General features: G+C 40.1%; 1 protein-coding gene across 1 annotated transcript; it reads right to left on the bottom strand.

Moving 5' to 3' along the window:
• Positions 1 to 4,149: 4,149 nt before the first annotated feature.
• On the bottom strand, positions 4,150 to 13,984 carry LOC134183155 (adenosine 3'-phospho 5'-phosphosulfate transporter 2-like). The gene is made up of 10 exons (XM_062650627.1): positions 13,742 to 13,984; positions 12,322 to 12,443; positions 11,189 to 11,285; positions 11,077 to 11,134; positions 10,798 to 10,905; positions 8,440 to 8,537; positions 8,285 to 8,377; positions 6,028 to 6,139; positions 4,519 to 4,588; positions 4,150 to 4,453 (listed from the first exon to the last, which is right to left on the bottom strand). The coding sequence occupies exons 1-10, from the start codon at positions 13,907 to 13,909 to the stop codon at positions 4,303 to 4,305; spliced, it is 1,077 nt and encodes a 358-aa protein (XP_062506611.1). The 5' UTR covers positions 13,910 to 13,984; the 3' UTR covers positions 4,150 to 4,302.
• Between the last annotated feature and the right edge of the window lie 1,420 nt (positions 13,985 to 15,404).

Below are 15,404 nucleotides of genomic sequence, written 5' to 3'. Positions count from 1 at the left end.
AGTTCCTGCTGTAGTTGAATTTTGTTTCCAGTTTCGGGTATTTATATAATTAGATGAAGAGAGTTATTGCAAAATTGTTTAATTATTATATAACTAGCGCCTACTAGTAGTTGGTTTCGGCTCGTTTTTGCTAGTCAGACAGTCACGTCAGAAGACATCTAGAGATATTCTCTTGGTTGGATGCATGCATGCGCACTGCTTGCATCCTAATTGATCACGCATTATGAAGGACATGTAAAAAGTGAAAGTCCCCTTTTAATTAAACCAAACGAGGAAATAGGAACCAACTACTAGACCTCGTAATTCATTGAGCCAGGTATCTCATCGCCGTAAACATGTCATCCGTAGCGGAAACCGGTTACATGGACGAAGACCCCAAGACTCTTAAAATAGCTTTTGTTGTGGTAAGAAGTGTAGTGCTGTTCCTCACGGTTGTTGGCATTGCAATTAAAATCAACCAAGCAATCGTTGAAAGAACGGCCAAGGAAGTTACTGGATCAGTCCGAAGCTCCAGCGTCATCAAGACGGCACTAGGGCGACTGAAGGAAGCATTTACGACAGGCGACGATGGCGACAAAATAATGCCATTGTTGGCCTCGTCAAAGCCATTTTTGATGAGAACCTCCTCTTGAAGATCGCCAAAATGCTGTGTGGTAGCCTGGGCGCTTGGGAATGGCTAGCAACAACTACCAAAATAACGGTAACGATAGCGACTACGTTTGCAACTGGCGGATTAGCTCTCACTCTAAGGGCAGGAATGATCGTCCACGACGCTTACGGACTATTCAAAGATATCGTCGAACTGTGAACTGTTACTGAGAAGGGGCATCGCCGCCCCTTCTCTATGACTTTACTTTCTTGCTTTGCTTTCTAGATATCAGACATGATAGCGACATGTATATGCGCGCATGCAGCTATCATTTGCAGTGTTGTAGTGTCTAGCTAGAAGGTCGTAGCTGTATTACTAAAGATTATTGTTTTGTTTCGATTTGTCTTGGCTACAACGCACACGCACGCTTGATGTCTGGAATTTACAAAGTTAATTGCTTGAGCACTGCATGGAGTCTAGATAAATACGCAATACATGCTAATCCGCGTTTTCCTTGATAGTCCGAATTTGCACTCGCCTCTAAATAACTTGCATGCGCCTAGTCTCTAGACTAGAAACTTCCGATCGACAAGTATAGCCATGGCCATGCATGGCATGTCGCTGTAGAGTGTACTGGCCGTTGAGTCTGAAAACGTATATACCGCCGTAAGTCAAACCATGCAGGGTGAATGAGCATGCATGTCACTACACCAATGGACGTGCATGTATTAATTTTAATTAATTCATAAGGTCGCAGTGGCTCAGGAGGTACTCTATTATTAGAGTACTCTAGATTCTAGGCTGTGTTTCTCATCTGTAGGTGTTGTAGTTAACTTTTACGATCTTGAGTCGGTCTCCTCATTCAAGTGTAAAACGCCTACTCACTGCTCATGCATGGACAGAAAGTTTATGTAAACACGTACTCGTAAAATGTACACCTACAACTGCTATAATACCTAAGCTCTGGATATCAAATTTCCAAGAATAAGGGTACCTAGACCAAAGAGATACCGTTAGAAAAGTCTTGGTGATAGCGATTTGGTAAAAGCCATTTATTTAGCCTCGTCCAAAGGCTTTCGGTTTCTCTCTCTTCTCTTTAAATTTAGATAATTATAGCACTGGCAGAAAAGCAATGCAGATGAATGCAAGTTGCGCTAGATTAATTGCCTAAACCGGAAAGGTATCAGGAAATCCACAGTGTGTGTCTAGCTAGACTAGAGGGAGCTCCCCATAGGAAACACGTCAAACTGAAAAATGGCCCATTGGGTGTATAAGACAAAACATCAATGGTGTTTGGTATACGGACAAAACCCACTTTGGAAACCCCACAAACACACGTGTGGATTTCTCAACTCAATAATGTAGATCCATACCGCTATCTCAGAGCACACCGGCCCCACAGATGTACGCTAACTGCCACCTGCAAGAGTCACGTGTTCGCATACGGTACGGTGCACGTGATGCGTCACATGACTAGTCCAGAGTTGCGAAGTTTAGAAATCGAAATGCTAACGACCATACATATATGCCTACATCATTGATATCAACAGTAATCAACTTCCTCAGTGGCATTTAAGCAATGATTGGCAAAAACTAAACAATAGCACATATTTTAATCATTCGGAAGGTTAGAAAATTAGAAAATTCAAAATGTATACACACACACACCAGTGTTTCCCACTATTGCAGCTGCAATTAAGTACAATTCAAAATATTACAGTATAGATGTGAACAGATCGATGTATCTGAACGCCATTGAATTTTGTGATTTGAGTGTATTGAGTATTTGTATGTGCGTTAATTTGAGTATTTGCAATAAGTGAAACAAACGCTAGGATAATGACTTCTACTGGCACTGGTGTGGACAGCTAACACTGAAATGTCATTTATGCATCACTTATTAATCACTGGGCTTGATCAATTTTCCTTGTCACAGCCTCGCAAGGGTGGTTGCAGACTTTTGAAAAAATGCTCTCCATGCCCAGTGTGTTTGTTTTAGAGATATGGTTTTCGACAGAAAGCCATTTGGGTTTCATCACAGCAGCATTGCCACCTTCGATCTGTTGATGTTGCACAAATGGTTGATGAGACTCTTTGCCCAGTCCTTGACTATGTAGTCATCACACTCATTCTCCTTTGGACTTTCTTCTGAAATGCTGCAGCAGCTAACATGCATACCATGCATGTGGTAACTGTTCTTCACTTCATTACTCTTAGAGTAATTAATATACAGTTATAGTGCAAGTAAGTTATCCTCATGACGTATAAGGTTCTGTTATAACTTACTTGCACTATAATTGTACTCTAATTACAGCACAAGTGTCAAGTTCCAGAGCAGTTTAGCTACCAAACTTAGCTGAGTGTCCGGCCTGTCTGTCAGCTCTGCCATATATACCCTCTCAAAATAACAGGTAGACCTTCACGTTTTAGTTTCCTCAAGTGGAAGGACAGACGATTGAACCACACTTTATTCACAGCAGGGTGGAAGTAATGATTATCATGAGCAAAGAAGCTTCGAAGAGTTAGGGATGCACAAGACATAAGGTTTAACATGCGAATTACTCGAGCTTGGGCAAATTAAGCGCCACAGAACAATAAGGTAGTGGACAACTGTAGATTTTCAGCTAGACTGTTTCACAAAGAATTGACTGACCCATTCTATCAGACTGCAAATCTGCCTCACAAGCAAGAATGTTCCAAAATTATACTTTTTGTGGACTTGCAGTGGTAGATCAACATATTTCACAATTCTTGAACAAACTTCAGAAAGCATGCACTATAGCTCTCATATACTACATGCTTTGGCTGTTTTTCAGGAGTTTCTAGGAGATTCTCAAACATTACTATACCACAATGCTGAATATTCACATCTATTTTTCATCATCCTACTAAATGGTTTCATCACACCTCTCAGACTCTGTGAGCTGTTGGTCCTCACAACTTGACTCAATCAGCACTTACTTAATTGGGCATCATCCTTAATTAGCAAAAATCTGTTTCAGTTCCAGTTTGTGTTTTAGTTTCAACATGTCTTCTAACAACTCCATCAACAGAATGAGCAGTTTAATAAGAGAACACTGAATTGCGCAGACCTCTTATAGAAAGGCGTTCCATCTACTCCTATATATATATATATATATATATATATATATATATATATATATATATATATATATATATATATATATATACAACACACAAATTCTAGTCTAGAAGAAAGCCACGCTTGCCTTTCGCACTCGATCTCGGGATCGACTGATCTCAACTCGAATGGCCATGTTGTTCATGGAAGTCTAGTTATCTATATTAACTGTTGCAAATCAATATTAATAGCATAAGAGATAGCAAAACCTTAAGGACTCACAACAACAAAAACATCTTACCAACACTTGATATTGTTTTTGAAAAAATCAAAATTGATATGTGGGTTGCATATATATTAACAGCAGTTAGTATTTCATTAAGTCTATGATTCACACCTCCCGCAATTTAGTAAAAAGAATGCAAACAAATAATAGCTCATTGGTGTGAGGAACAAACTGATCGCATCTCAGGTAGACATTGTAAAATGTAATATTACCATAAGTGCGGCCATATTTTAAAGAATAGAAACAATATATTTTTCACTGTTCACATAGCATCTCCATATACTGCTGTACCATATGACTGTTGAGTTAACCTTATAGTATTTCTAAAAGCATCAGAATCTACAACTAGACCATCTCTACTTGTGATTTCTGTGCCCTCCAACGACTTATGAAACTTTCGTATTGCTTGATAAACAAACTATCAATAGTTTGTTTATTCTTGTTGTAAACATTCAGTCCAATACCAAAAAGAACAAGAATACCAGACCAAACATACCTGAATAAGAAAGACCTCAACAGAATCACGCCTTAAAGAGTATAAACAAACGTCAGATCACATACTGAATTGTGAATGGTTTGGAGAAGAAGAAAAACGATAACACCATTGTGAGTGCTTTACGACATGTTGTCACTAAAACAGCAGGAAACGAAAACATCATTAAAAGACTGTGTGTGTGTGTGTGTGTGTGTGTGTGTGTGTGTGTGTGTGTGTGTGTGTGTGTGTGTGTGTGTGTGTGCATGTTCCTGTGCATAATCCATACTTCATTCAAAGTGAATGCTAATCTCCATGTTGATTTCCTGTTAGCTAAATATCATTTTTACATTAAAACGCTCAATTTCAGTCATCATCAAAACCCTTCCTTGCTGATATCATTACTATTACATTTCAATCCAAAGGTGTGTTCATATAAAGCACATGGTAGCAGTTATCATATTCAATCTACCCTGTATATAAAGGAGGTTGCTACAACTACTGGCATTTCATTTGTATATATATGGCTATTTGTTCTACCCTCTTGTGGTGGAATCATACGGAGTGTGGGCTGCACATAGTCTGGAGGTGTTGAGATCAATTGTAAAAAAGTCTCTTCTATCATCTGGCTTGTCTCTGGGCCAAGCTTCCAGGCAATTCACAAACAGTTATCTGTTTGTTTATGGCAGTATAACTCAAGACTGATTAGTAACTATCTACCTAATTATTATGACTTAGACTCATCGTGCCTCCGTCCTTAGGGCGGATATGTGTTATCTGTATTATATACAAATATAATATATATATATATATATATATATATATATATATATATATATACAGCAATATCATATCATCATCAATAATTTGACAATATACAAACTGAAACTCCATTAGTAGGGAGCATAACACCACTACCTACGATCAACTTTCCCCAAAGGCTGATTGTACTTCATCGATAACTTTCAAAAATATGTTGCTAACAGACAACTAGACAGTTGAACGCACATCTGTGACCACCTGCCAATACCTACTTTTCCGTAAAAGGAAACTAAATATAGAAGAACTTGCAGGCAAACAGGGGTAGATACATAACCTCCATCCAACTCATAAGTAGAAGTAACAAAGTAAAATAGTAGAAACAAACAAACACAAGTTAGAAGGATAAATCTTGGAAAAAATTAATTAAAATTAAGGAACGCAAATTACTACCAATAATTAGCAATGAATGATCTCATTGCAAAGCTCCTGCAATATTCCATTAAAAATACACACAAACAGGCATGATGACCTGACAGTGATACTTAGAAAATAAAACATTTGAGCCCCACAACAATAGCAGTCATTTGTACAACAAACCAGAATTTTGTCTCTTTAACAAGCAAACTGAACTCAATCAACTGTATTGCCACATTGTACAGTCTCTAAAGCTTTGGAACATGTATTATATTGTAAAGTATGTCATACAATTGGACACCAGACTTGACACACTGTGCTATTCTGTTACACATGCATACCCGTATATCTCAACTATATGCAACGATGCTAGTTGCACAAGAAAAATCACTGCACAAAATCTGTACATGAAGTAGGCTTACCTGTTACAGCCACAAGAGCACCAAATGACTTCACCAAAGATAAGACAAAAAGAATGCCAATGTAGCCAGTCAGAGAGAAAGCAGCAGCAAGACCATAAGCAACAACAGGTGTCTGCAGCAACAGAACCAGAAGCATGTATAGTATATAGTACACTTTTGTGTTATAAAACACGTCATATCTTCATTAGGTATAAACAGACCATAGGCAAATAAATCCAGTCAACGTTATTCTACGTCAGGCTCCTATACAAGAACAAATATGTGCATGTGTGCAAGTACACAAACACACACACACACACACACACACACACACACACACACACACACACACACACACACACACAACACACACACACACACACACACACACACACACACACACACACACACACACACACAAACACACACAAACACACACACACACACACACACACACACACACACACACACACACACACACACACACACACACACACACACACATCTATTCCATAGAATCAACTGCTTGTACAGTCGTAGCTTTACACAAGTACACAGCCTTGTCAATATGTACATAATGTCAATATGTAGAATGACCTAAAGGATGCTGCTGACATAATTCCAGTCTTCAAGAGAAAAAGTGATAAAGCAGACTGTACAAATTGGTGGGGAATTTCACTATTGTCCATTGCTGGAAAAGTACTATCAAGAATATTGCTGAATAGACTAATAAAATCAACTGCGAAGGACTTTCTCCCTGAGTCTGAATGTGGCTTCCATGAGAGAAAAAGCACAATTGACATAGTGTTTACTCTAAGACAACTACAGGAGAACAGCAAAAACCGTTGTATATAGTGTTTATCGACCTGACAAAGGCTTTTGATTCAGTTAATTGTGAAGATCTCTGGCAAATTCTGGGAAGATTGGGCTGTCCATCCAAGTTTGTCAATTTGATTAAACAATTACATGAAGAAACGTCAGCAAGAGTCATCTATGGTGGGGAAAAATCAGAGGGATTTTATGTGCAAAATGGAGTGAAACAGGGTTGCATTCTAGCACCAACTTTGTTTGCTCTCTTTCTTGCAACAATGTTAACAGAAATGAATCATTGCGTAGGAGATTGAGGTGTGTCTGTACAGTATCGTATAGATGGCAGATTCTACAACATTCGGAGATTTATGGCAAAAACCAAGACATCAATTACAAAGTTTTGTGATTTACTATATCAAGATAGCTATGCTCTTGTAGCACACTCTGCTGAAGAAATGTAACACATAGTTTCCTGCTTCAACAATGCTGCTGTCAGCTTTGGCTTACAAACTAATATAAAATAGACAGAACGTTTGTTTCAACCTGCTCTAGGACCAGAAACAACAGCTGATGATATCTTTGTTTCTGGAGGAGCATTACAGAAAGTATCTACATTTTACTATCTTGGTAGTGTCATCTCTGATGATTGCACCGTAAATAATGACATTGCTACACGCTTGCAAAAAGCACACAAATCATATAGTGCACTTCAAAAGAGGCTGTGGAGTCAAAAAGATATCAAAGTAAAAACTAAAATCAAAGTATACAAGACAGTCATTCTTACAACTCTTTTATGTGGGTCACAATCATGGATGCTTTACAGGAGAAACATTAAAGAACTTGAAATATTCCATCTTAGTAGTCTGTGTCGTATCTTGCGAATTCATTGGAGTGGAAAAGTGTCAAATAATGAGGTTCTGAAACGATCTGGTATGACAGGAATTGAATGTATGATAACAAAACAACAACTACAATGGGTCAGTCATGTCACAAGAATGAATGACAGAAGGCTACTAAACCAAGTGTTCTATGGACAATTGTTGAATGCCGAGAGAAGAACTGGTAGCCAAAAACTTACATATAAATTAAGACAAGCTGCGTCATCATCTGCAGAATGTGGGCATCAATCAGGACAATTGGGAGTCACTGGCGTCTAATTGTTTGGTTTAGAGGAAGAAAGTGTCATCTGGTCTGAAGAAGTTTAAGGATGAGAGAATGAAAAAATTAAAAGAAAGACGACACATACACCAGCAAATGGCTCAAGGAGTAATTACAAGTCAATATGTATGCGCCATCTGTCATCGAAATTGTCATTCTCGTATTGGTCTCTATGCACATGAACAAGCACACAAGCAATGGTTTAATTCTAATTAGTAGAAAAGTCGTGAACTAGTACAGGAGTAGCAGACAATAAGTGAATTCCAACACCCCTGCATGTCTACAGGAAAGACGTAAGCAGCTGCCTCACCTTTGAATAAACTACAAAACCTGAGTAGAAGCCACCACTAAGAATCAAGCCAAAAAGAATATAGAAAAACCCAATACCATATGAATACAGCACCTAGAGTATATAGACAATAAACATAGTCTTACAGTAGCTACAGCAGAAATCATACATCAGACCATTTCTGTGTTTGGAGCCGAGTATGCTTTCATTGTCTTTTCCTGAACATTGCCAATTACAGCATCAGCACACAAAGCTAAGCAAATCAGTAATAGACCTAAAAACAACAATTTCAATTAAGTAAATTCTTTATAGACTTCAGAGTTAGTTTCATGTTGAGTACATGCATTTTCAGCATTTGTAGGAAGTCAACCAATAACTCGTGTCTTGTGTGTGTGCACGTGCGCGCGCGCGCACGTGTGTGTGTGTGTGTGTGTGTGTGTGTGTGTGCGTGCGTGTGTGTGTGTGTGTGTGTGTGTGTGTGTGTGTGTGTGTGTGTGTGTGTGTGTGTGTGTGTGTGTGTGACATCAGAGCTCAAAATAACGGCCGGACATCGGATAATGTCCAATCAATATTGCTATTTGTCCGGGCAACTGCATCTATGCGCGGACATCCCAGTCCAGTCAATCAATCTGAACTGTAGTCAAGGAATCTTGATTTTGTTAACCAACGCGAACACAGAACAAGATAGAGCAAACTGTCGAGCATGTAACTTTTAGCATGGCTATGCGAGACTAGCAGTGTCTATCCTAAGCCTGCTGTATCACAGGTGGTCACAGGTGAAGGTAACCTGTTTAAGTCTTTAGGTGTTTTACAATAACAAACAGCTGGTTAGATGGTCTTTTAACATGTGGTTGGGTTAAATTCATTTTTCTGGCAGTTGTTGCAGGTCTTGAATGTGTCTAGGTAAGGCAGCCATCCTGGTCCTTTGGCCAACCATCCGTTGAGTGTAGTCCTGCAACTAGGCCACTGCTCATCTCTTTCTATGCAATTATAGCAGGCTTTACCACTTGGCATAGTTTCACCTAGGTTAATGTTAATAGGTGCCATGGGCTATCACAAATCAATGAGTCTAGCTTCCTAACGTTTACTTGTCTTTCGTTTTCTGATGGCTGCATTTGAGTTCCCGACGATTGATTTACGTTTCTTCAGAGTGGACAACATTGCAGCAACAAATCTGCCGGAAGAAGCACCATCTGGTTAATTAACTACCAGTAATGGTGAAAGGATGGGAATTGCCTCTTTTGGGCAACAGGCGCTTTGGCATTTGGAGAAGAAAACCAACATAAATATTTAATGAAAACACAGAGTATTATGATGATCAGTTTCTAAGTGTTTGTGTTCATTGCATTATATAATAGTACAATAATGTAAGCAAACAGTGAAAGTGCCAAGATGTTAAAATTGATTCAAGTTACATGAAACAACCTTGCTATCCCAGTAAGGCAGTTGGCTTATGCCCCAAATGGCACCTACTAATCTGATTGCTAGGGCTCAAAGAGGTACATGTAGTGTACATGTGCATGATGCTGCATTGTGAAGTCCACAGAGCAGTGACACACAGCTCTTTATGTGTATGGATACATGATCAATATATTATGCATATATAATTATGTTATATATCTAATGTTATCTGTTATATTATGATATTGCACATTTTGTGAACGTCCGATCAAATTTGGCAGAAGTCTGGTCAAAAGCAACTTAAACTCTGGTCTGAGCTTATGTCCGGCCAACTTTTTTCCTTATTTCGAGCACTGTGTGTGTGTGTGTGTGTGTGTGTGTGTGTGTGTGTGTGTGTGTGTGTGTGTGTGTGTGTATGTGTGTGTGTGTGTGTGTGTGTGTGTGTGTGTGTGTGTGTGTGTGTGCGTGTGCGTGTGTGTGTGTGTGTGTGTGTGTGTGTGTGTGTGTGTGTGTGTGTGTGTGTGTGTGTGTGTGTGGTGTAATAGCTCTGTTGGTTAGAGAGTGCATTTGGAGAATTAAAACATCCAGGACCTTGCAGGGTTGCAGGTTCAAGTCACAGTGATGGTGAGCTATGGCATAATTTCCTTAAGCAAGAAACTTACACACAATTGCTTCTCTCAAGTCGGGAGTATAAATGAGTACCTGGTCACTGACTGGAGTGGACATGACCGCTGGCTTGGCAGTAACATCATGCAGCCGACGGGTACTTGTGGGCCTTGGTGTCTAGTCCCAAAGCTGCACCATAGTCAGTGCCTCTGGATGACTCTGGCCAAGCTCCAGGTGGATTGTAGCACTGGCCCTAAGCCTCCATGCGCTACGTGGAGGCTCCACGTAGCGCATGGAGGCCTGTCTCTACAGGCAAGGGAAGCTATCTCCAAAACTGACCTTAGGGTTGACGTCATTCACGAATGACGTGGAGGACTTGACATTTGTCCATTTTCTTTGTGTGTGTGTGTGTGTGTGTGTGTGTGTGTGTGTGTGTGTGTGTGTGTGTGTGTGTGTGTGTGTGTGTGTGTGTGTGTGTGTGTAGTGTGTGTGTTATTGGTAAACAAAAAATAAGTAAGTACACTTGCCTGTATTGTCAAAGTCTGGTGAAACTGAGCTGTCAGCCAATGTAAAAAGTGTAAGACCAACAGTCATGCACAACACAGCAGCTACGTCAATTTTGCCATATCGTTTGCCTGTAACAAATACCAACAGGTATAATTCACATACACACACACACACACACACACACACACACACACACACACACACACACACACACACACACACACACACACACACACACACACACACACACACACACAGTCACAAATGCCTAGCAACTTAACAACAATAATACTTCATACCTTGTATCACAACTCCACCAATCATGACAGGAATTATCTTACAGCTCTTAAAAATAACCTAAACACACGTCATGCATCAATACTTTATCACATACAACTGTGTGGCAACTACCTGAGTGGGATAGTTAAGGTGACCAAGTGAAGCATTCGACAAGCCCATAGTGGAAACAGTGAGAGCAGCAAGCAGTAAATATGACTTCAATGGTATCCTAACACAATAAAACTCCAAAAGCCAAAACGTTACTGTAAGTTAGCAGTAGGGTTCTCAATCCTTAGATAGCATTATATAATAGAGGTAATATAGTATTTTTACAAAATAACAAAAATGTACCTATTATTATTATTTAATGTATACTCGATCACTATTACTGTCAAAAAGCAAACATCATCATTTTCATCTCTCATCGTCAAGAGTGATAAACAGCAATCAAGATTTTTGTGTAATCTCTCATGACTGAACGATCCTATTCTTGATTCGCAATTACAACCACATAATGTCAAAACCAAATATACATGCACATTCAAACCATCCAGATCCTCAAAAAGTTAAAAAAAAAGAACTATATAGTCTTACTATATATCACTCAATTTAGAATGAAAAGCATAACAAAATCTGACAATAAAGCCTGTTATCAATATTGCCAAACCTACTCACATAGCATATATTACTGGTACAAAATGCTACTAAATGAGAAGAAAATGCTCACAAATTTGTTCATTTTTCTGCACACTACAAGTTGGATTAAATAATCCTAAATTAGCTGCTGCTTACTACATAAATAAGAACAGAAAACAAGCATACTGATGCAATGTGCTAATAGTAGAACGTACAATAAACTAAGCATGAATGTGTAGACAATAGCAACAATAAAGACTCAAAATTAACAAAATTGTTAACAGCAGTAAAGCTAAAATAATTAAAATAAACTGCCAGACAATAACAAATTATATTAAAACTGTTATATTGCTTAATACTACAATGATGTGTGGTGTGTGTGTGTGTGTGTGTGTGTGTGTGTGTGTGTGTGTGTGTGTGTGTGTGTGTGTGTGTGTGTGTGTGTGATGAGTGTCTTGATAAATAATAAAATGACTGATAAATTTCAATTAAATCACCCAGCAACACAGTAGAAACTAAAACATTTCATCCAAAATCCTACAGCTGCAGTGTGTACCACCTACTGTCTACTATTAGTATTGTCATATAAAAGCCAGTATTATTGAATGTTTAAAATCTGTCTCCTGTACCTTCGCTCACTGCCACTTCGAAACAATTTCTCCAAGTTTCCAAACAGTAGGTAGAATCCAAACTGAACAAGAGTAAGATACCAACCATGCTGCTTTAATCCTTCAATGCGAAATATCCATTCCTGATAACAATTAATGTCACTTTAATCATCACAAATTTCTCATACATAAATTTTATAGTACTATGATGTGTGCTAACCAAATATGTAATACACATATTTCTATATGATTGACCTACATCATCCTAACACGTCAACCTTGAGGTCAGTTGCGGAGATAGCTCCCCCTGCCTCTAGAGACAGAGCCTCCATGTGCTACGTGAAGGCTTAGGGCCAGCGCTACAATCCACCTGGAGCTTGGCCAGAGTCATCCAGGGACACTGACTATGGCGCAGCTTTGGGATTAGATACAAAGGCCCACAAGTACCCATCTGCTGCATGATGTTACTGCCAAGCCAGCGGTCATGTCCACCCCAGTCAATGACCAGGTACTCATTTATACTCCTGAGTCAAGAGAAGCAGTTGTGTGTAAGTTTCTTGCTTAATTAAGGAAATTATGCCATAGCTCGTCATCACTGTGACTTGAACCTGCAACCCTGCAAGGTCCCAAATGTTTTCATTCTCCAAATGCACTCTAACCAATTGAGCTACAGCACCACACACGGACACACACAGACAGACACACAGACAGACACACAGACACACACAGACAGACACACAGACAGACACACAGACAGACACACAGACAGACAGACACACAGACAGACACACAGACAGACACACAGACAGACACACAGACCAACACACATAAACACACACACCCCTAAGAAATCCTAAATCCTAAATCCTAAATGTCAGGAGCTGCCTCTCAGAGATCACTCCCCCAGCTGTTAAGCTGAGCCATGTGCGCTACTAAAAGAACTTTGGGCCTGCGTTAGCAAACTCCTGGAGCCGGGCCAAGCACTCGCAAGAGCACCGACTTGAGAAGCCACTGTGGTGAGAGCACCCGAAGTCTCACCAGGATCCCAGTGGCTGATGTCACGTCACAGCCGTGGCTGCTTAGGACACCAGTCAATGACCAGGTACTCATTTATACTCCTGAGTCAAGAGAAGCAAATATGTGTTAGTTTCTTGCTTAAAGAAACTATGCCATAGCTCGCCATCACTGTGACTTGAACTTGCAACCCTTCAAGGTCAGGGATTTACAGTAAACACTCCCTATGATGACTCTCTAACCACCTGACACAACACACACACACACACACACACACACACACACACACACACACACACACACACACACACACACACACACACACACACACACACACACACACACACACACACACACACACACACACACACACACACACACACACACACACACACACACACACACACACACACACACACACACACACCTGGACGTATCCGTATAGCAGATAGAAGACGAAAGTTCCAGAGCAGTAAATTACAAACTGCAGTGTACGTGAAACATAAGGTCCCGTCACAGGCACATCTGTACGCTTCTCTTCCCTTCCTCCTAATTCTTCAATATCGTAAAGGACAAATGACTGATTACTAGACATTAGATTTTCAGTCCAAATACGGGTAATGATCAATTTTAAAGCCCGGATTACAACCCATTTTGCACGTCTAGTGCATATCTATCTAGCAAGTGTGACACAGTTTTACTGTTCTATAGTTGAATGACATTTAAGCATGACATTTCAGAACCCGACGGTCCGGCGTGTTGACCTTTGTCCCAATTTTCCAATTACGCGGAAAGCCCCCAATTCCTGTAACTCACACGTTACTGTACGAAACGAAACTGACTGACGGCACACCCAAGCCATTCTAATCGCATAAATCCCTATCTATCACGCCTACAAAATAGCACGTTTACCTACCTAGCACACTACCTAACCGTTGTTAACCAAGATCTTGCACCTCGAGCACGTTCCTTGTCTAGCGTAGCAATTAAATTTAAAAATAAACCGCTTAAGTCGTTGCACAGGCGCGCCCCTACACCTCTCTTCGGTCATTCTAGCTCAGAACGCCTGCATGAATGTCGCGAGCACGTTCCTGCTTTGATTCGGACAAAACTTAGCTATCAAAAGGCTAACTAGTCTACGTATTAAATTGAATCTTGCATGTATTGTCTGCGTAGTTTCTTCTTATCGAAAGTTATTTGCATGGTGGGCGGTTACCACTGGAGCGTCTGAGGGTGCGACAGTCCCTATACTAGACCCTACTACCCGTGTAGTTGAGTACTAGTTCAATTCATTGAGTCAACTATCTCGTCGCCGTTCTACCTTTACTAGGATAAACAGGTCATCCACCACAATGCAAAACGAAGAGCAAGACAATAATAGGACTCTCAAGATAGCTATTATCATCGTCAAGATTGTAATGCTGGTCTGCGACCTTGTTGGCATTGCAATCAAAGTCAACAAGGCATTGGCTACGAAAGCGGCCAACCAGATTACTGGAACAGTCCGAAAATCCAAAGTCTTGAAGATGGCAGTAAGTCAACTCAAGAAAGCATTTACAGCGGGCAGCAAATGTGACAAAGTAGAAGCCATTGTTAACTTGATCAAAGCTCTCATAACTGAGGACCTTCTTTTGATAATTATCAGAGCGTTGTTCTCCAACATGAGCGTTTTGGAGAAAGCGACTACAGTTGCCAAACTGGCAGCAATGAGTGTTGTAATTTTTGGAAGTGGTGGATTGGCTGTCGGAGCAAAGATAGTATTGCTCGTCAGCGACGGATACGATCTAGTCCAGGATGTCCGCAAACTGTGAACTGCATGTTGCTGAGAAGGTCGCAGCCGCGACAGCATGCAACTATTATTTGCAGTGTTGTAATAGTCTAGTTCTATCTAGACAGCTTGTAGAATGCTGTTAATTGTTCTGTTCGTTCTGCAAACGCGCTTGATGTTTGAAAAATATACAGCTAGCTCTTGACAAAGTAGCTGGCCTAGACGCACTACTGTGCATGAGTACATGATGTTATCTCGATCTGTAGACTGAATTTGAGTAATCTGCGTCTCTAGAAGCTGGTCCCTAGCTGTAGTCAAGTGG

The sequence above is a fragment of the Corticium candelabrum genome, chromosome 8 (assembly GCF_963422355.1).
Source record: "Corticium candelabrum chromosome 8, ooCorCand1.1, whole genome shotgun sequence".
NCBI classification, from domain to species: Eukaryota; Metazoa; Porifera; class Homoscleromorpha; order Homosclerophorida; family Plakinidae; genus Corticium; species Corticium candelabrum.
The sequence above is the reverse complement of the archived record's forward strand: the minus strand, read 5'-3'. Positions and strand labels throughout refer to the sequence as shown.